General features: G+C 42.7%; 1 protein-coding gene and 1 long non-coding RNA gene across 4 annotated transcripts in view; one reads left to right on the top strand and one right to left on the bottom strand.

Moving 5' to 3' along the window:
- The window catches only part of LOC118287094, a 138185-nt gene that overhangs the window by 25462 nt on the left and 92095 nt on the right, over positions 1-20628 (top strand). For all 3 annotated transcript variants that reach the window (XR_007029852.1, XR_004785572.2, XR_007029853.1), the window contains exon 4: positions 5126-5170. This is a non-coding gene — a long non-coding RNA (uncharacterized LOC118287094). The remainder of the gene's footprint in view (positions 1-5125; positions 5171-20628) is intronic.
- LOC118287083 (zinc finger protein 503-like) lies at positions 127-2816 on the bottom strand. The gene is made up of 2 exons (XM_035611871.2): positions 2267-2816; positions 127-1726 (listed from the first exon to the last, which is right to left on the bottom strand). The coding sequence occupies exons 1-2, from the start codon at positions 2519-2521 to the stop codon at positions 284-286; spliced, it is 1698 nt and encodes a 565-aa protein (XP_035467764.1). The 5' UTR covers positions 2522-2816; the 3' UTR covers positions 127-283.

A 20628-nucleotide genomic window follows, 5' to 3' on the forward strand; every position in this document is an offset into this window, starting at 1 on the left:
ATCCATGTTATTGCTTTAAAAAGAAAGTGCTGTAGACAAAGATTCTTTTTTTTTACATTAGCAGCAGGCAAACACAACCCAATATCATCCCCTGTGTAAAATAATGCACATTGAGGCTTTTCAAAGTTATATTATAATTAGTTTTTTTTATTTTAGACACGCTTGAAGCTATCGCAAATAAATACAGTGATCCCCACATGGATCCAGTCCCTGCATGAAGTACAATATAAAACTCATTGGGCCTAAATCTCCTTTATAAATGTAGGCTATAACTCTTTGTTTTCTACTGGTATCCTAAGGCCGAGGCTGTTGTCAGTCTTTGTCCGTACAAGGCGTAGGGGGAGTAATACGGCCCCGTGGCCGCAGGCACTGGCACCGGGGCCCCGGGGGCGGGCAGGGGGCTCTTTGAATAAGGGTGATAGCGGCTGCTCAGTCCGAGAGGGTGATGGGGGCCCCTGAGAGCCAGCGTGCCGGGGCTGCCTGGGCTGCCATTAGGGGGCATATGCATGTGACAAGCCATGGCAGCGGCAGCAGCGGCGTTGGCGAGAGAAGACGAGCCCGGGTACCCAGATATCAACTTCTCTGTGCCGGCAAAGGCCGTGTGAGTCCGCAAGTGGCCGAGGAGCTCCTCAGAGGAAGAAAATCGCTTGTCGCAAGGTCCGTTAGCAGATACCCAGTTACACACGTGTGGGAGGGGGTCATTGGGCAGGATAAACCCGTAGGGATATAAGGGATGTCCACTGAACGACGGCATCGAGGAGTGCATGCTGTGTAACTGGTGCGTCGGGTACATGAGCTGGTATCCGGATTTTAGCGCGTTGGCAGCCGCAGCGGCAGCCGCAGAGTCATGTGCGGCGTTTGCGCTGGCCGCACCAGACAAATGGCTTGTGCAGTGGTAGCTCAGGCAGTAGGGGTCTCGACACAGACTAGCAGACATTAGGGACGGCGGGGAGGCTCCAGCTAAGGGACTCGTCCCCGCTTTACTGCATCCCAGTGAGTTGGCCGCAGCAAACTGTGCGCTTAACAGCTGGCTGCTGGATTTGGTGTGGTCAAGGGTCATTCCGTGAGGGAGGAACTGCTGTGGATAACCTGCATATGCACCCGCTAAACTTCCAGGATAGGACATACCGGCAGGTGGCATGGGGAAAACTGTATGACCGGGCTTATAGGGGGAAACGGGGGCCACCAGTCCAGAGGTGAGGACGGAAGATGATGATGAGGTTACACATGCCGAGTCTGATGTAACAGTCTTGGATCCAGATGTGCTCTCCTGGTGTTGGCTGCCATCAGAGGTTATTCCACTTATCCTATGGCTGCCGTTACTCTCAGTTGTGCTGCTTTTATTGCTGTCAGACTCCTTCTTCTCCTCCTTGTCGCCCGCTTTCCCTTCGGACGGCAGAGGAGAGACGGAGGTGCAGGAGCTGGGGCTGCCTGTCCTGGGGCTGAACGGCTGGCAGGTGGCGCTAGGTACTCGGAAACCGTTTTTATCTCCACCGAGGCTGCTGCTGCTCGAGTCCTTCTTCTCTGCGGATTTGGAGTAAGGTTTGAAGCTGGACTTGTCCTCTGCTCCGATGTCGCTCATTTTCAGCGGACCGGATTTGGTCTCCTTGTCATTAGATCCATTTGAGGTCACAGAGGAGAGTTTGGAGGAGGACGGCGGGTCGGGTTTGCCGATCTGAGAGCACGTCTGGGCCAACAGAGCCAGCGGACTTTTCTTGGCATCCAGCTGTGAAATAGGACAAAATACAATTAACAGAAATAATTAAAACGAGTGTAGATTCTTTCATTTTTTTCGGTGGTGCATACGCGCACAGGGCCGTTCCGGTTTTGCGCATGAACTTATCTCGGGATGAAACTCGAAACAACTCGGCATAATAGGCACGAATAGAGGGAGAGTACACTCACACACACACACACACACACACACACACACACACACACACGGGAGTTACATGCAATATAAGATAAGGTTGAAGAACTGAAAATCGTCCAACATGACCTCACAAACACGTACGCGGTCGATTTGCTGGAGAAGGTTATTGCTATTTAAAGAATCCGAATTCATTTTTACGCTATGAAAAAAAAAATGCAAACATCTTGAGAAGATCGAATCGAAATCCCGTTAAACAAATGACAACGAGGGAGCTCTCAGGTCTGATTCATCTGAAGAAACAAAATGTGTCCACAGAATCCATCCAGCGACAGCTCGGGCGCCCGTGTGCGCAAACGCGCCTTTCCCCCAAAAACGATCCGCCGCGGTGCTTACCTCGATGGGACTGATGGGGGTGGACGGCAGAGGCTGGAGGTATTCCGGGTGTAAAATGTGTCCTCCCCGAGCCGTGAGCATTTTCAAAACCTTTATGGGAAGACGACTGGCTTGGCGAGAAGGGTCTGCGGGAGAGACGGAGTTGCGGACGGGTGGCGGGCGGATCTTCAGTGCGCCCCACTCTCCCGAGGAGCCGCGCTGCCAGGCTGGATTCGTGCTATTTCTCAGGACGGAGACCGTGGGCGATGTGATCATGACCCAATTCTCGTGGAAGTGGCTGAGAAATGCATGTGTATAGGGTAAAGGAGACCGACGCTCAGATCAGTCGGATCATTAAAAGCGTTCGCCAGAGAAGAAAAGAAAAGAAACGCACGTTAAATCCCCCAAAAAAGAGACGTGGAATGTGCGAGAGCAGAATCCGGTGCGAGTGTCTGAGCCTCAGTGCTTCGTCCCCGGCGTCGCTCTCCGTGTGGCTGCGGGTCCGAGCGCGGACTCGGTTTACGTGGGTCGTGGGCAGGAGGGATCACTCCGCCTCCTCGCGCTCAGCATCTGAATTAGTCCGCGGATGACAGCCTCTGCACTCCTCCCAATCAAAACGGAGATCCCGAGTAGATCGTGGGTGGGGGGCGGGGGGCACCTGAGGGGAATGTGACGTTTCCTCCTCACACGGGTGTCTGTTTCAGACAGCGCTTTTAATTTGGAGTTTTTGATCTGCGTCCGTGCGTAATTGGCGCTCTGACGCATGCGCCGCCCCGTGCGTCCTGTGCGGTTTGGGGGTAAGTGCGCCTGGATAACAAGGAAATGAAGATGACCGGGACGTCTTTATGTCATGTGAGAAGCAGACACATTTTTTAATTAACGCGAATTATATTGCAATTTCGAGCAAAACACGGTGTATTTACATTCTCTTATTCTAACTCGGGAGGAAGTGATTTTGAGCACATTTTCATTGGGTTAAATGGACTGCGAAAAGGAAACAACAGTTCAGGCCCAGGATGTCTTGGCCTCGGAGCAAATGTGCAACGGAGACAGTCCTTGCATCATTAGTGAAAAGCATTTGACTCAAAACCAAGAAAAAGAACCAACCGAGGACTTTTTCTTTCTGCTCAGGCATTCACCGATACCCATCGCCTTGTTTCACATTTGCTGCAACCTTCTCCTCTCAATCACGCAGCCTGTCATCTGTCAGTTCCCTGTCCTGATCTGTTAGCTGTCAGCAGATCTTTTTTTCTTCTTCCTTCCCTCTCCTCAGTCAGATTCAGGTCAGCCACTGCAAAGTGACTCCACGAGAAGTGGAGAAAAGTGATGCCCCCCCCAACCCTAACCCAAAACTGCCATTTGGTTTAACAGGAAATTAGCAGAAATTCTGTTCTACAGAGACCTTAATATAACCCCCAAGTGTTTTTGTTTTGAAGATTAAAAACATTTCTTCACATTCATGCAAAAAAAATTCAACAACCCTAAAAAATTTTTTTTTTTTAAATCCTTATTTTTATTCCAAGAGCGCTTAACACTCTCTTGTGGCTGCCATCAATCATTAAAGCCTCCACATTTCGTCCCATCCAAACAGAGCCACTTATCTTATTACTCAATAGCCGATGAATGTCCTGCTGATCAGCCGAAAGTTAAACACATGCAAGTGTTTTTTGATTGATAACCGCGGCGCGGTGTTCGGCGGCGGTGAGTTACCGGGGCAGAGAAGGGCGACCATCAATTTCGACCGTCAGGCAAAAACTCCTTTATTGTGGACGTGATGGATGGCTCGCCGCGGCAGACGGCAAATTCTCGGCTTCATCTTTAAATGGCTGCACATTTCTTTTTTCCTTTTTTTTCTCCTTTTTTCTTTTTTCCGTCGCCGTAATTCATTACTTTTAAAACAGAACAGCTCGAGATCCCCCGCCAGTGAAATATGAATCGTCCATGAGCCGCGCGTGCAGAACACAAGACGGTTTACAGAGAACAAGCCTCTGCGCAGGTATTACATTCAAAGATTCATGAATACTATTTTCAATGATGCACGTTTTAGTTTATTTTGTAAAGCCCCTTGGACATTTCTGTCATGAATTCAAAAACCCACAAACTTTAGCAAATAACAAAGGAGGATACGGTTAAGGTTCTTTGGATAATTTAAACAAAATGAATTATTTATTCAATTCAGCAAAATCTACCACAACTCTTTTGTCCATACATTGGAGAAATGATACGTTTTGAGTCACAAAAATGTGTGTATTTGACACACTTTCGGTACTGACCTTTAAAAAACCCGATATTTTATTATTTGTAAAGAGTTGTTCTGCTACTGACTGTCCTTATCTCTACCCTCGTCCTTGGACAAAGAAAATACAAAATGATAAACAACCCGGAAACCAACAGGTTGGCAAAAGTTATGAATTGTTTTCAGAATTGTATTCTTAAAAGTACAAAGTCATATTTTGTTTCTCAAAGCGTTTTCTCTGTTCAGGGTCATATAAAATCTGAAAAGGGTTGAATGGGTGTGTGAGATTATTTTCCCACCAGCCTGCAGCACATTTTAAAGTTTAACTTTCTGTCATGGTTTTATGTTCTGTGGTGCTCAACTGTGCAGGAACAACTCTGTGTTGTAGACGACTTCACAACGACGACTTGGAGCTTATTAAAACAAATGAAAATAATGGCAATTAAAGTCTCAGTGACGGGAGTTCTTTTATTACTGTACTGTATAGCATAGTTGCATGGTGTAAATTTTATAATGTATAATTGCAGCCTGAGGGTTGACTAGATCAAATCCATGTTTTTAATAGTTCATGTTGGCTCTATTTTAAATGAACTCTTGGGGAGATTAAAATGTGATTCTTTGTGAAATCTGCTTTTCTTTTCCAGGCATGTTGGAGGTTGCAGTCTAAGATTTATCCATGCAGCATGAGGGTAAGTCCAACCCCCAGTGTTATGCTCTCTTTAGACACGTGCACATGGACATAAAAAGAACAACCCACAAAGAACGTGTAACTGAAACTATTTGGAAAAAACACGGAAAACTCAGGTGCAGGAGCCCTTGACATATAGCTTTCAAAAAAGGATATGGTCGCTAAATGCGACATTATAATGTCAAGCAAATGGAATAAGAAATTCCCTCGACATGACATGAAAATTCACCTCGTGGCAGCCGGCGCGGGGCGCGCCACGTCAGCAGCCAGACAGGCCGACTGGAGCTGACAGGTAAAAAGGGGAGATGATGGTTAGAAGGTGCTATTGTTTCATGCCTCTTTCTTGACCTGTCAGGTCTGGGCACAGAGGCCTGGATTGTGGAAACTCCTTGACACTTGAAAACAGTCTTAAAAGGCCGTTATCCAGACGACGGTGATTGCCCCTGTTTAATTGATTTGCTTTGCACTGAGGCCTGTCACATTAATAATGGTTAAGTACAGTCCCAGTGTGTCACACAGAGTGGTGCGTCTATCGGGAAATTAACAGCCTTAACTAACCGCTGTCTGTGAAGCAAGAACAACTGTGGGGTCGTTTGAAAAGCAGCAGTTACATACTTAAACCTGAAACTATGATATTTATAATATTGCTGCTCTGTTGATGTGCAGCAGCTATACATTTTCTATTTTTCCCCATATATAGTGAGGTCCACGAGCCTGAGACCACTACCCCATCCATGGCCTCATACTTCACTGTACACATTCACCTCTTCATTTAGGTAGCTATATATGGCTATGGTATATCCCCTACTCATTATGAACGACCATCCAGAGTAAAACAGAGCTACACTGACAACTAAATGGCGTTGAGTGAATAAGACTCAGATTACACTCTCCAGCACTTCTCGGGAACCACTGACAGGCTGCACTAGACATTAAGTCTCTCTGATATTTCCATGAATGACTGACAGTTTGAAATTGCTCCCATCACCTTGATAGCATGGTAATGCACCTTGCATGCGGACTGTCTTTAAAGTGCAGGAAATTAGACTCCAAGTTGAGAGTCGCCTTTCAAGCAAATATGACAAGAAAATAGACTGCTTTTCTTCGGCGCCCGGAGAAGGAAAAAAGGCCCCACAGCAGCTGGCACAGAATAAGAGGTTATAGGAGAATGTGTCAGGAAGTATTACGGATATTGTGTGTTTAAGACAGGACATTTCAGATACTTAGAAGTCATACCCATTCCTCTTGACTACACCCATGATATTTCTCTCCCCCTCTCATCTGTGTCAAGTATTCCAGCGTTGACTTCATTTGCACGAGCTCAAGTCAGAGCTGACACAAAGAACTTACACTATCTCGCCGGAAGTCAGATGACAGGAGCGCAGCATGACAGAGAGAGTTAGAAGAGTTGAGGTGCAGCCAAGATCACGGCGGTGAAGGGTCTTTTTCACTTTGTCTCCTCAATTAGTTAAAGCTGGTCAGGAGTAGGAAGTAAAGCCTATGGAGATTATATGCTGTCGTCCACTTGCCATCAGGTAAGTGAAGATCCTGGCGGGCTGTAGTCATGCTGTAGAGAAGAGTTAACTTCACCTACACTGCCGGTTAGCGCTGGAACCAGGGGCTCAATTCATCCTGACAGCTGCCATATTACTGGTTGAGAACTTTGTGAAAACTTCAAGAAGCTACTGTAAGACCCACCGTACTGTACTTGTCAAGTAGCTTTAGGAAAACAAGGAGTGCAACCATCAAGACACCTGAGTATAGCACGTGACTGGAGTTTGTTCATTTTGGAATTATGAAATCTATGATACTGTTAATTACAATTTCTACATATATAGATTAATAGTTGGTCAGAAAATTGTTATAAAATAATGGTTTCCAAGAGTCCAGGGTGACAGCTTAGAGATTCCCATCTTGTCCGACCACCAAATGGATATCACTGCTGCAATACAGCAGGAAAGTCTCTGGAAGATTCATAGTGAGTGAGTGGGCGTGTTGATGAACGTAAACAAATACTGCAGCAGAATTATCGTCATGTCCTGCCTGATGCATGCTCTACACAAATGCCAGAGAATGATCCAGAAATGTTCCTGCAGTTGTTAATGTGGACAACAAACTCAGGAAAATGTCTGACCCAGTGTCCCCTACAATATCCGGAAAATGTCTAAAAAACCAGCTAGAGAAAGTTTGGCATTTGATAAACATCCGTCATAAAAATTGTTGCTGATTACTTTTCAGGCGATCCACTAATCGATTGATCAACTAATGATTTCAACCCTCTCACTTGCTTGATTTCCATAAGGATTGATCTGGAATGAGCTATTTGTATGTCAGTGTAAAACCAACATCCTCCACGTCTGTACACATGCAGCACTAGATGCTGCTCCCTCACATTTACTTGTCTAGATTTAATTTATGGAGCCTAAGCCGGGGTGAGAATGTACAGGTAGCGTGTTATGACACTGGAAGCACTATGCAGGTCGGGATGAATGTCTGTGATGGGCAGATTATTCAGACTAAAGCAGGCCTAAAGAATGATCTTGTCACATTTCACAGGCAGGATTAGGGATATGCAGGAGGAGCCCTTCAGTCAGGAATTAGCGTCATGTGGTCGGCTGGAGACAAGCATGCAAGGTATTCGGTGAGACAGGCTTGGACACTTACTGCTCCATTTGTCTACTTAGTGATCAAATACCGCAGCTGATGGTTATTTCGCTGTCGTTTGTGGTTTATGTGATATGCATTCATCTCCAAGTTGTGAAACTGTGTGTATTTCAGAGATCAGAACACCCTGTGGACATCCAGAACCACGTTCATTTAGCTTCTTTTTATCCATATATTACATGCCATTAAACACATAATTTCACAATACAACATGTCCGACACAACACATGATGCATGATGTGTAGCAGCACCTGCTATATTTGTGGCTTTGCATTTTAAATGGAACGGGAGTGTGAGTGTCTTCAGGCCATCAGAATGAGCTATTACCGTGATGATTGAAGAGTGAGGGAACGAGTGAGCTAAAAGACGAAGAGGAAGAGGCCTGACAAATGAAATCAAACTTCATAAGACCTGCCAGTGGTGTCAGTTGTTATCCATATCTCAAGTGCATTATGGTACTGCAACGCAGCACACTGCCTTCTCATCTGTCGGCTCAAATTCATCACATTCTTCGACTGTTTCTTTTAAGTCACAAGTGTCAGTGTACAGCAGAGTCTTAATTGACATCTGAGTGGCACGGACGTGGACCGCTGCCTTTATTTTGGTGCCAAGAAGGGTTGTGTTGTTGTGATGAGCTATTATTGGCAGAAGCCAGTAGCAGATAGCAGTCGGCCCTGGAAATGGGAAGTGACATCAGACAGAGAGGAGCTTGTCATTGTCTTCAGGCGAGTTCCATCTAGCTGTAAGTTCGGAGGAGACTGTTGAAATGTCACTCAAACGACTTCCATATCTTTTGAGAGGAGACACTTGGGTTGATTTGGTGAAATTTACCCGAAATTATTTAGACGTTAAGCATATATATATATTTAAAAAAAAAAAGCTAAAACAGGTTGGCATGGTTTCAAGGAGATTATTTCTGCTAAATCAGACTTATTATGTTGAATATATGAAGCTATCATGAGCCTCCAGTCTTCACATGCAGCAAATTTAAAGTCTGCAACCCAAATTTGCAGCAGTGTTTCTCTACAATTATTTTTTTGTCAAATTTCACTGGTAGACTGATGCACATAGTTTGGTGTGCGTACTGTATTTGCAAATGCTGAAAAGAATCAATCTATTGAAAGGGTTTTTTTTTATCAGTAGAAAGTAGAAATAAATCCACTGTATTCACAATGTGGTCTGTGGATTATCCAGGGAAAGTAGGACATTGTTTCTAGAAAGGGATGTCGCTGCTGAATTTTTAAATGTATTTTTTTATTCATGCAAACATTCATTGTTTATTCATTGTTTGTTTGTTTGTTGGTTGGTGGATGAGTCTATAGGTCCACCACTTAGTCCCAGATTGAAATATCTCAACAACTACGGGACACAGGAGGCGACGTGTCAGCGAGCCTCTCGAGTTGTGTCTTTGCAATGTGCGACTGCCGATCGTACACCGTTTTGGGGCTTTTGTCGTCGAGTTCCAAAATTTGCCTTTGAACTACGCATTAGAATTTAGCGTAGTTCTATGCACTTCAGTTCTTAAGTACAGTCTCTCAGAGGTGCTTGTTTTAGTGCCGTGAACATGAAAAAGGAAATTCTGTTTACGTCCATTGTATTTGGGCGGAGATGGGAGTCTCAAAACATGAAATATAAAACAATCATCTGCATGGCTAGACACCACTTTAGAGCAGTGAGTGAGTGATAAAAGAATAGTTGTATAAATTGGGCAAACTGTCCCTTAAATATGATTTGGGGACCAGATTACACTCCACTATAACAATCAATATAAACTGTTAACGCTACAACCAACACTCTGAGCACATCAGACATTTATAACCAGCTCAAAGTAAATCAATGAGTCAATAGAAACACTTCATAATCACAATGTTCTGCCCTAACATTCACTCAGCTAGAGTACAGTGTAAATAAATAGCTCTTAGTGTAGTGCATCTTTCTCCACATTGATCACGACCACGAGACCCCAGGCAACAATGCACAAAAGAAAAATGGCTTCCTCACTTTCTCTCATCCGTGGCTCCGTGCAGCCCTTAATAGGCAGAATCAGAATGTCTGCTGCAGTGTTGCAGGCTTTACGAGACCATTACCGCTTTTTATTGTGTATCCCTGGACTAATGGCTTTCTGTGGTTCCTCTGATTTACGGCCTGTCAGCTGTGTGGCTGTCCATTAGAACGGGAGGTTGACATCAAGCCAGTGGCTGAAGTGCCCACTGCTGAAAATAAGGAAGTCATGTCTCACACATAGACGCCAGGCTCCTAAAACCTCTGTTCCAAAACATATTGATGGCTGCTTGTTTTCCAGCCTGTTTTTGTCCCTTTTATTTGCTCCCCCTCTACTTTATAGGTGCTTTTATTTAGTCATACTGTAGACAAATACTACACTGTTGCTGAGGGACATAAATGACACATGTCTACAGTAGGTAGGGGAAATCGTCTGTTCAATCCATTAACACTAATATTTGAAATCAGCTGCATTAAGTTTTTTTTTCACAGGTGCTTTATTATAGAGCATAAAATTGTGGCTCCAGCACTTAAACACACCATTAAATATTAGTTTGTCATAAGGGTTTTATTTCAAGCCTTGCTTTTTTCGTAAGGTGTTAATGAAATAGGTGTTTTTAGCAACAAACGAGTCACTCGCACATACAGTAGATGACACTTACCTGGTGAACAACAGCATTTTAAATGTAAAGGATCTTTTTTTTTTTTTTGGCCTTTATTTTTTATTATAGTCACCAAAGTTATAGCTGAGATCTTGTAAGCCATTTTATTAATGGTGGCTCTGTTCCATTTAGGTGTTCTACTTCGAGGGTTGCGCTGTTATGCACCAGGGCTCACTCACATTGCTTATTGGGACTCCTAAAGGAATGGAGCCATTCATAATGTTATCAGTTGCACTGTTATTTGTTTCACCTTTGCCTTTACTGCTGTAACTGGTCAAAATGTTTTGATGTTTGAATTGAAACAGCCTTGGAATTCTAATCAGATCATTTCTTAAATTCTTACCAGACAAGACTTGGATGATGATAAATTCAGACAAATCATTCCCATGCCCATTTCGAGGTATTTAAAAAAAAAAGAAAAAAAAAGAAAGAACCCTGGAAACGCCATTACGGTTCCCTGCCAGAGTGAACACATGCAAACAAACAGGAAGGAATGTTTAATTTAAAGGGGATCGTAAATGGATCACCATACAAGAAAGCCACCCCAGACTTTTATCTCTGTTGGCTCTTGTATGACCTTTTCATACTGCCTTTTTTTTAATGTACAGCAGGACTAACTTTAAAGCCCGCTGAGTCGCAGGACAGCGCTCTTACCTCAGATAATCTTCCCCTGAATCTTCCATAAACCCCACTTTATTAGCTCATACACAAGGATCATCCTTGTGGAATTAGGGCGAAAACATTTTTTAACCGTGACAATTTAACTTCCCTCAGATGTTCTGTCAGGAAATCACATTGCATAAAACACTGTCTGCGGTTGTTGTACACAGCCGCGTGTGATACATAATTAGCAAAATTTGCTCTGAAAACCACAGATACCTTGTCAATAGTTCTCCGTCTTTCATTAATTGTTAGTGCTGTATCAGAGCCACAGGCGGGGGGTTAGGCAGGTGATCCCCGACGGGGTGGAGCCGGTCCCGCTTCACACAAAATCAATTCTGGCCTTTGGTGTTGGCAAGCCAGTGGGGTTGGGGGCAAGGAGGGGGAACACATTTCTGACACCTCCTGACTTTTTCATGAGGTACTGTTTGAAGTTTTAAGCCCCCACGGAGGATTCTTGGGGCGATGAATATAAAAGGGGGGCGCAGCTTAAAGCTCAGGCATATTATCATCAATGAAGACCGTTGGGAAAGTCAGGGATGTCAAATTATTTGATTTTTATTTACCATCCCCTTTCATTTGTAGGACCTGAACAGATCACTTAACAATACTACACCAGTACAAATTTATTAGAATGTTTCTTCAGTAATGGCGAGCATTTTCTCTTATGATGGACGTGCTTTCATCATACACTCCTCTTAAGTTGCCTCATCTCGAGTTGTTCCGTTCTTTCTCTGTTCACGCGCTGTGGTGGGCACAAAGAAGAGGAGCATGACCTCAAAGCATCTTTTGTTGCAGAGGCAGTGGAGGGTGGTGGCGGTGATTCATGTGATGGGGTGAGGAGGTGTGGTAGGTACTGAGGAGGGTGGGCCGACAATGACAAGCCTGAGTTTTGCAGTCCTGGTGGTCCTGTCTTTCAGCTGTCTCCGTAATAGCTCTACTCTACACTTCTTATCGAAATGTTTCGCATTAACACTGAGTTCATCTATCAGACATGTATTCCAGGGCATGAAGTCCTGGTGGATGTCACCACCTTTGGAACTGTAATGGTTAATTGCATCTGCTAAGGGAAACATTTTAAATGTTGTTTGTCTATTTGATTCTAACAATATCTCAAAAACTATCCATGAGTCTGGTTTAGATTTGGGTCAGAGAAATTCTATTTGGACTTCTATAATGCACTTTACTTTATTTGCTCATAACTTAACAATGTTAAGCACAGAAAACATGTATTTTTTCCGATTAAGAATTGGGTTTCCACTCTCTAATAAGGCAACCTTTTATAATGGGCTCATAAATTCCAACTAATGGCTTTATTCATAGATAATAAATTATACTTTATAAGCTGGTTAGAAGAACTACTTTTTGTGTTTTTACTTCTTCAGCTGCATGTTTAATTAATTTTGTAGAGTCTTGATTGTCTGCTCTTCTCAAAAGAAGCGGCTGACCATCTGGACCAAAATGCATTAACAGATTTACAACTGCAGATCTGGATTATTGAGAAAACCTTGTAATCGATATATTAATCCCCTTTTAACATTTATAAATTAAGTTGGCTTCCTAACTTTTGTGGCTGGCTTATAAAAAAGTGAGAAACTCTTGATCCTTTGTTAATGCTTTGTTGACATTAATAACTTACCTGATGGTTTCTTGATTGATTATTTGATTTAAATCGCTAAAGATGTTTCACAATCTGGCATAAAGTTACATACAATGGTTAGTAAATTATTTATTAACCATTAATAAAGTAATCTGTTATGTATTAACCCTTTATAAAGGACTACTTATTAGTGTAGGACACAGCTATTTAATCAAGACAGAATGCATGCCTTTTCTACACTTCTTGTTGGTTTGATTATCTTGTAGATGTGGCCAATTAATCTTAGAAAATCCCCACAGTGTAATATGAACACATGTATTTAAATGGTCATGGGTCTAAGGTAAGGGTGACGGGATGGGAGGTTATTTGCTCGTCATAAAAGACATGATAAAAGAAATGATAGTAAAAAAAGAGAATTGTAAATTCTATGAGTTTGTCCATTGTTTTTTTCCCTTTCAACCTTACAGTAAGTGACATTACATTGAACAGTGCACCGAATCCTAAGAAGTGTCATTTGCTGACTTCCTCCAACATTTGCTGGTGCTCGTCTTCATGGAAGTGCAATGTCCTGAATCTGGTGGCGCTGCCATATAACTGCTTTATAAATAGATTGCTGCGACAGAGCCATTCATCTCCAGCCATGAACACATCAACATTAAAAGACAGCTCGCCGAGACCTTTGTGCTTGTTAGGGCAAGATCAGCCGTCCAGATGCCTAAGATGTAAACTCGTGAAGGGAAGATTAATTCGTCTGTCATCCCTGCCTTTGACAGTAGTTATAAATCTGATTTAGCTGTTGAGCAGGGGCCATGAAGAAGGGCAGTTGGACATTAAGATTTCAAAGGAGTGATATCAAGAGGACTAACTCGTGACTCGCAGACTGCCACACACGGGTCAAAAGTTCTTGTGGGAGGTTGCGTGCATGTGGTGTGATGTTTTGCCGTTTTGCTGTTTTGGGGGGAGGGGGACGTTTTGGGCTCATCTCTCTTTCCCAGTGTTATTTTCAAAATGGCGGCGATCATGTGAGGGGCCTCGTACAAAAAGCGGGCACAGGGTGTCAAAGGAGCTATTTACTAGTAGATGGATGGGAACAGGCGATGCGAGAGGGTCACATCCTGTGACCATCTGCACGGGGAGTCATGCTAGTTATTCAGATTGGACACAGATGTCCTGTTATAACATGAGCCTCTATGCAGATATTTGGATGAGTGACAAAATGTTTAGTGCCAATGTTCATGGAACGTCATCTGGATTCGGACATGCCAGCGTTTTGTACAAATTGATTTGTGTTCATCATGGAAAAGCAGAATTTTTCTGCCAATCTTATCTTCCAGTGAATTCATTTTCATGTAATATCCTGAAACTTCAACGTCTTCAGAAATTTGTGAACATAGTATTTTTCTTGGTTTTTTTTGTGTGAAATTAACGTCATTGTCTTTCGAGCCTCAAATTTTAAGCCATGTACAGCTGTAGGTTATGGCAACATCAATATTTTCACGTGTTTCTTTCGAAACTAAACCAGTCGGAGGGTTAAAGAAACTCTGAGGCATTTGCTGACGGTGAAATGACTGTGCATAACACAGCTTTTAGCATGCTTAAGGTGGAGATAAAGTGTCATACCACATTAAACAGCTAAGTGACCTGATCACAGCGGTGTGTAGGTGTAGTGTGGGTGGTGGGAGGGGCGACACACGATGATGAATCTCTTCCTTTGAAGCCGTTTTTCTTTTCATCTTGTCGGTGTTGCTTTCACTCAGAGGAAACCACATTCTTTGTATAGTCAACAACACACTTTTGTGATGAGAACAAAGCATGAATAGAGGTTTTAAAGGGAGTCTATTGTTACTACATACGAATGTCAACTGGAGGGATGCTGAGCAGTCCTACTGTATATACTTACATAGTTGTGTTATGTAGTCGGCTGCAGTGATGGAAACTACCTAAAATTTTAGGTACTTGTATAAGACATGAGTTACTAAATTTCCTGCTGCTTTATACTTGTACTCGATTCACTTTCAGAGGGAAAGATTGACTTTTACCCTACTGCAGTTATTTTAAAGCTGTAGTTACTTTGCAGACCCATATTATTAATTGGAAATATAAGCAGTAAATGCATTAGCCAGTCCAGCAGTATTGTAATATTATTTGGGCAATTCTGCATAAGGTGTACTTTTGTGCCTGTTACTTAAGTAAAAAAATTGAGTACTTCTTCCACCACTGCTGTACAACATTAAATTGTACTCCACTTTCTTTTCCTACATTTATTTGGTAGATTTAAAGTCTTGATGTAAAGTTTTTAGCCACATACTCGTCATACCAGACCAATTCGAGGCTGTAGCTGCGAAATCATAGAGTTTATTGAATGTAGGAAAGGTGACTTTCCTAGCTTATGAAGTTGTAAATGAAGGATTGTATTATTTCATCTTTCAAACGTTCCATAGTCTCACTTCAAGGAAAATTCCGAATGCTGGACGCTCCCATGTAGGCTTCATGTAATGGAGCATTTCTTCATTGTCGTGCTGCTACATCTGCTTAAGGAAATGCTCTGAATACTAAATAAACCACTGGTCTGCTGTTTTAAATCTCAACTCATTTTTCATCCTCAGCTCTGGTTACTTTCTATCTGTTAATAAAGTAAACTTCAGAGGTCTCCTCGCTCCAGTAAATTCCTGTACATTACAGTACAAAGTAAGCCATGATATACTGCTGACTTACGTGAACCTAATTACATTAATGATGGCATCAATTACTCCACTGGTGTGGTTTTGGCCCATTGTGGTGCATTTTTCTCTGAGCTGTGGAACAGAGGACAGTGGGAATTTTGACATGTCAAAGCGTCAGGGCCAGAAGCAGGATTAATGGCCGCCTGCCTGCATCCAAGGTCCTTCAGCAGTAATTGCAAGCAGAATCTGACTCTATGATCTCAGCAGCAGTATGCAACATGCCAAAACAGCCTCCCTTTGACAGATTGCCTTCCTGCAGTAATAACTTAAGCATGTTCCTTCTCTCAAATTAGGCATTGCGTGCCTCCCACACCACAAAACGGGAGCAATGACTTCTTTCCACCTCTTCTGAATATACATCATAGTATGTGTTTCCCCGCTTTGACAGATCGGAGTTAAAATCACTTTCTAGACCACAAAGTCTGCTTTTGTCATCATCATTTCGCCGACATTTGACAAGTGTTGGGATTACATTTTTTGAATAAAAGATGTAATATTCATCTCTTCGCGGCTCTGCAGACTAGACCTAATGAAATACTTTTTGAGAGTCACGCCACAAACATCTTCAGGGCAGTTTCACCATTTTAGCCTCTCTGCTATGTTAGCCTCCAGGCCTGTGCAGGAATAAATCCCACTGTACTGCTCTCGCTCTATCTCTCAGTTGATAGTTTGTGTCCAGCCTCAGGACAGAGGGACTCCTATGTGGTGCTCTGTGGTGGGTTGTGTTCTCTGGAGCAGCTAAAAGACTGGCAGCTCCACCCCATGACTGTCCAAACACAGTTGACTCGAGGCATCCACATCAAACAGAGCTCTCTGCAAAGCCCATTGGAAAGTTAACCGTGGGGTGCTGAGCTTATTTATTTATTTTCCATGTATAAAAATGTGTCTGGCTTTAAATTCCTTCTACTTTTCTCACTCATTAGCGTTTATAATTGACGGGACAAAGCTGCTTTTGAATAGCGGTTTTGACACGGCACCCGGTTCTACTCAGCTATTCTAGATCAAGTTGAAAGCAAGATTCAGAGCGAGTAACAAGAAAAGACAAGTTAATGAAAGATCCTTTCAGTCGGCCTCTCAGCGGTACTCGCAACGGACATGTCAGAGAGAAATGAACTTTCCTGGCAATGTGTGTTTTAGAGCGCACGCACTGCGTTCACTAATTCATCCTGTCTTGTGATCCTTTTGACATTGACGTTCGAGGGTAGATGCTATGTGAAAATGTAAATAAACTCTGGAGGAGCTTTGGGTCAGTGTGGGATGAAATTTATAGTTTTGGCATTTACTCTGCAGTCATCATTCATCCCCCTGTCGAGAAGCAGAGGCCTTGATCAGCAGAGCCTCCGTTGGCCCTCAGATGACCCTGCTGCCTATCTGACCAGCTGTGGTTCAGATGCCTCCGACTGAGATGTTCGGATTACTGTAATATCGGAGGCTGTTAACCCTTCTGCACTGCAACAGCCCCAACAAGAAATCATCTCTTTGTCTTTATCCTGTATTGGTAGGAAACGCCTTTATGAATGATCATCTGGATCTTTAATATAAACTTTTAAAGGCTCAGTTCAAAGTAGTTCAACCATAGTTTCTTGCCATGGGTTTCACTTTTTGGGCATTTGACCATTGTCTACCTCGTCCGATACAGTGGGAGATTATATTGACCCTTTGTGTTTGTTCGTTAACTTTTGGGGCAGATCTAGGAATTCTTTTTAACACTTTCAATGAGTTCTCAGGCAATAATCCATGGATATTTTTGGAAAAAAAAACTGGGCATGTTTAGGGCGATTGGTGGGGATCCCAAAACAAATCTGGATTTTTTTTTTTGCTAATTAAAATGTGATTTCATAAGGGGACTGTTGGGCCTTGGTGCAGGTATGTGCTCTACTGAGTTCAATTCTAGTTTTTTTTTTTACTTAAATTACATTCACTTCTGTTGTATTAGTGTGGTGATAGAAATCTCCGAGGCTGATATCTCAAAGCATCGGCTCATAAAACTAAACTATCAGCCATGATTTCTTCGGTGAACCAACCTTTTAAAGAAGAAAAGAGATGCCCTCACTGTAACCTAGATCATAAATGGATTTGGCAGCCGCTCTAAACTCCACAGGGTATGTGCACTACGAAACAGAATGTGAAAGCCAAATCAAACTGTAATAATGGGAAGGTGGCCTTTAAGCAACGTGCCAATTATTTCAAATTGCTCCATTAAAGGCAACAACCACAACTGTCATGTTTGCATTTGGACTTAACAGCTCACTTCTGGTGTTTCAAGTTCATGCGGCTGTGAGCGCGGTGTAATTAACACGTCCAGTCTTACACAACCGCACGAAACAAATGATTTTGTTTGCTGACGGCCTGCCACAACACGTAGCTGACAACAGCAAAGCTCAACGTTTTCTGAGAGAACAAAGCCTCTCACTGTTTTACCTCCTTTTAACAGGTGAGTGCTCCAGCTATTAATTTGTGTAGGGCCACCTACTTTAATTGGTCTTAATCTGGAGTGAGTGGCTTTGATCTTTCTGACAGTTTGACTGCATTAGCACGAGTGTGCAGGCTAATCCTTTGCGTAGCTTGTTCTTTTGGCGCAGCCAGAGGCCTGTCCAACGATAATATGTCAGCTGAGGGATAAGCCCTCATCAAACAACCAGGTCTAAGCTTCTGGAAAATGGGGGTTGAAGGGCCACCATCATGCTGTGCTTCAAACAAAGATAGAGACGTAAACCAACTCTGGCTTGCAGCGTGCAACTCTTAGTTAAAACTGCCAAAGGGACATTTTCAAGATCCCCACAGTTCGTGTCCCTTGTGCAAACTTGTTGTTGTGCTTTGGCGTCTTCTGCCCGGTGACCGCACACTTCTTGCTTTATGATAAACACTATTACGTGGTCTTCTGACCTCGAGCGATTCCTAGGAATCACAATGAATTCAGTATTTCCATCATCCCACCGCTGTTTGTACACAATGCGTGCATGATCCACATGTCCAAGCAGTGGCTTTGTCTGTGCTGTGTCATCTTATTAGGAAGTAACAAGCGTATGAAGTGTTTGTCCTGAACTCCTGCTGAACCCTCATGAATTATGATAACCATCACACAGTCAACAATGTCTGCTTTCAGGAAAGGAATAGAGAGATAGTGTTTGAAATGTAGAAAATATCAGCACTTGTGCTTCCCTAGCGATTATATCACACATCATGATGATTTACTTATCACGACTGGCATATCTTCTCTTAAGTGCATCTTTTGTTTTTCAGGCTCTTCGATGAAGGGATGTTAGCTGAGCTTTCTTCGGGGTCGCACGTAAAAAGAGGCCAAATATATAACATAATACCAATGTTGAATTCTTTTTTTTCTCTAAGTTGAGTTGTTTTGAGGATTTACTAAGTATTGGCTTTCATTGGATCTGTTTTGCGTTGGCTGAGAAAATGTTGCTTGAGTGAAAAAAGAGGCTGAGACCAACTTTCATATGAAATTTTACTTTTAAGACCTTGAGCTGAGTCAAATGTGTGTTTTTGAAAACACCTTCTTTGAATTTGTACATATTCTGAGCTCCAGATAGCCACGGGATATGAATTAATTTCTCCAAAACTTGAACAGATTGCATTTTTTATGGTGTTAATGAGCAGTTTAACCAAATTGTGTTCCATTCTATCAGTTTCTAGAGGGCTGAAGAGGTAAAACTCACAAAAATAGACAGAATTTTGCGAAATTACTTCCCTATCATCTTGTGATCCCTTAAGATTTGTCTTGTGACCCCTGAAGTGGTCCTGAACCACCTCTAATATTTTTATACTGTATTATTTTATTAAACATCTAAACCATCCTATCCAAATCTTCTCAGCTTTGGTTTACAGGCCTCCTGTAAGTGGTTGGTTTTTTTGCCATTTGGCTGATGTGTCATCCATCAGATAATCGCAAAAAAAAATTGGTTCGCCAGGGACACTATTGGAAGGTGACTCGCCAGTCGTGGGCACAGGGTAAAGATTAATCAGATGTTATGTGTACTATCACCAGCTGGCTGCACCAGCCTCTCAGCTTTTGAGCGAGGAAGTCCACAGAGAGGCCTGTGGCACAGCTGAGTTTGTCTTGTAAAAGTGCAGCTGTCCAAGACATGACAGCTACAGCATTAGCAGGGCCATTAAGAGGTGTAGAACATTTCCAGGGAAACCATTTGAAAAATGACAACCCCCGGCCCTGCTGAGATATTAATTATAAGCAGCGCCCATGGAAAATAAGCGAAAACAGTTGGTGAGACAAAAGACGCCCTGTGTCCTCACAAGATGCAATGTTTGTGTGTCAAGCTTTTAATAAGCAATACACAGAAGAAGGAAAGAGGGGGGAAAAGGCAAAGTTTTAACTATTGCCAGTAGCAAAACATTTTGGAACACGGATGGCGAGAGTAATGACTAATTACCTGGCGGCTCATTTTCCAAAATTAAACAAGAATTCGGTGGGAGAATTAGAAATGATTCCTGAGGAGAGGAGTTTAAAAGGGACCTTTTCCTGAACAATTGGCTTTCAGGGCGGAAAAAAGGTAGATAATTAGTTTCAAAATGAATTTGTCTCATTGTTATGTGTGATCACGGAGTACAAAAACCCTATTTTTTGCAGAAAAATATACTGTTTGTAATCAAGAAGCCCGGCCGTTATAATTGACTTTGGTATAGGTTCAAATCTACAACAGATCAATAAATAAAAAAATGTATATATATAAAAATAAATACATAAACGCCCGGTTATAACAAAAATCCAAGATCAATACTTCGTAACCAGGCGATAGTTGAGGAGTCTTTGTGCACGAGATGTTTTGTCAGTCCTGGTATTGATCTTCCACTGGCTATTAATTCTTCTGAAACCTGTAAAGGTTGTGTGCAGGTTGTAAAGTTTGACATACAGGTTTTTGGGGTAAAAGATGAGTCATTTTGTCATAAATCAACCTCATAAAGATGTTTTGCGATGTAATAAAGTAGACGGGAAGTGGAGGTCAGGAGCAAGCTGAACTTGTTTTGGCCCTGCAGGGGGGTGTACAGGACACGGACAAGCCGCTCCTATAATAGTATGAAGATTAAACTTTTTATGTATGGGATATTTTCATCCCTTTATGCAGAAAGCGGCTTCATAATGACTAAATCTGCCCACGGTGTTAATTGGGGATTAATT

This window comes from Scophthalmus maximus, chromosome 16 (assembly GCF_022379125.1).
Source record: "Scophthalmus maximus strain ysfricsl-2021 chromosome 16, ASM2237912v1, whole genome shotgun sequence".
Lineage (NCBI taxonomy): Eukaryota > Metazoa > Chordata > Actinopteri > Pleuronectiformes > Scophthalmidae > Scophthalmus > Scophthalmus maximus.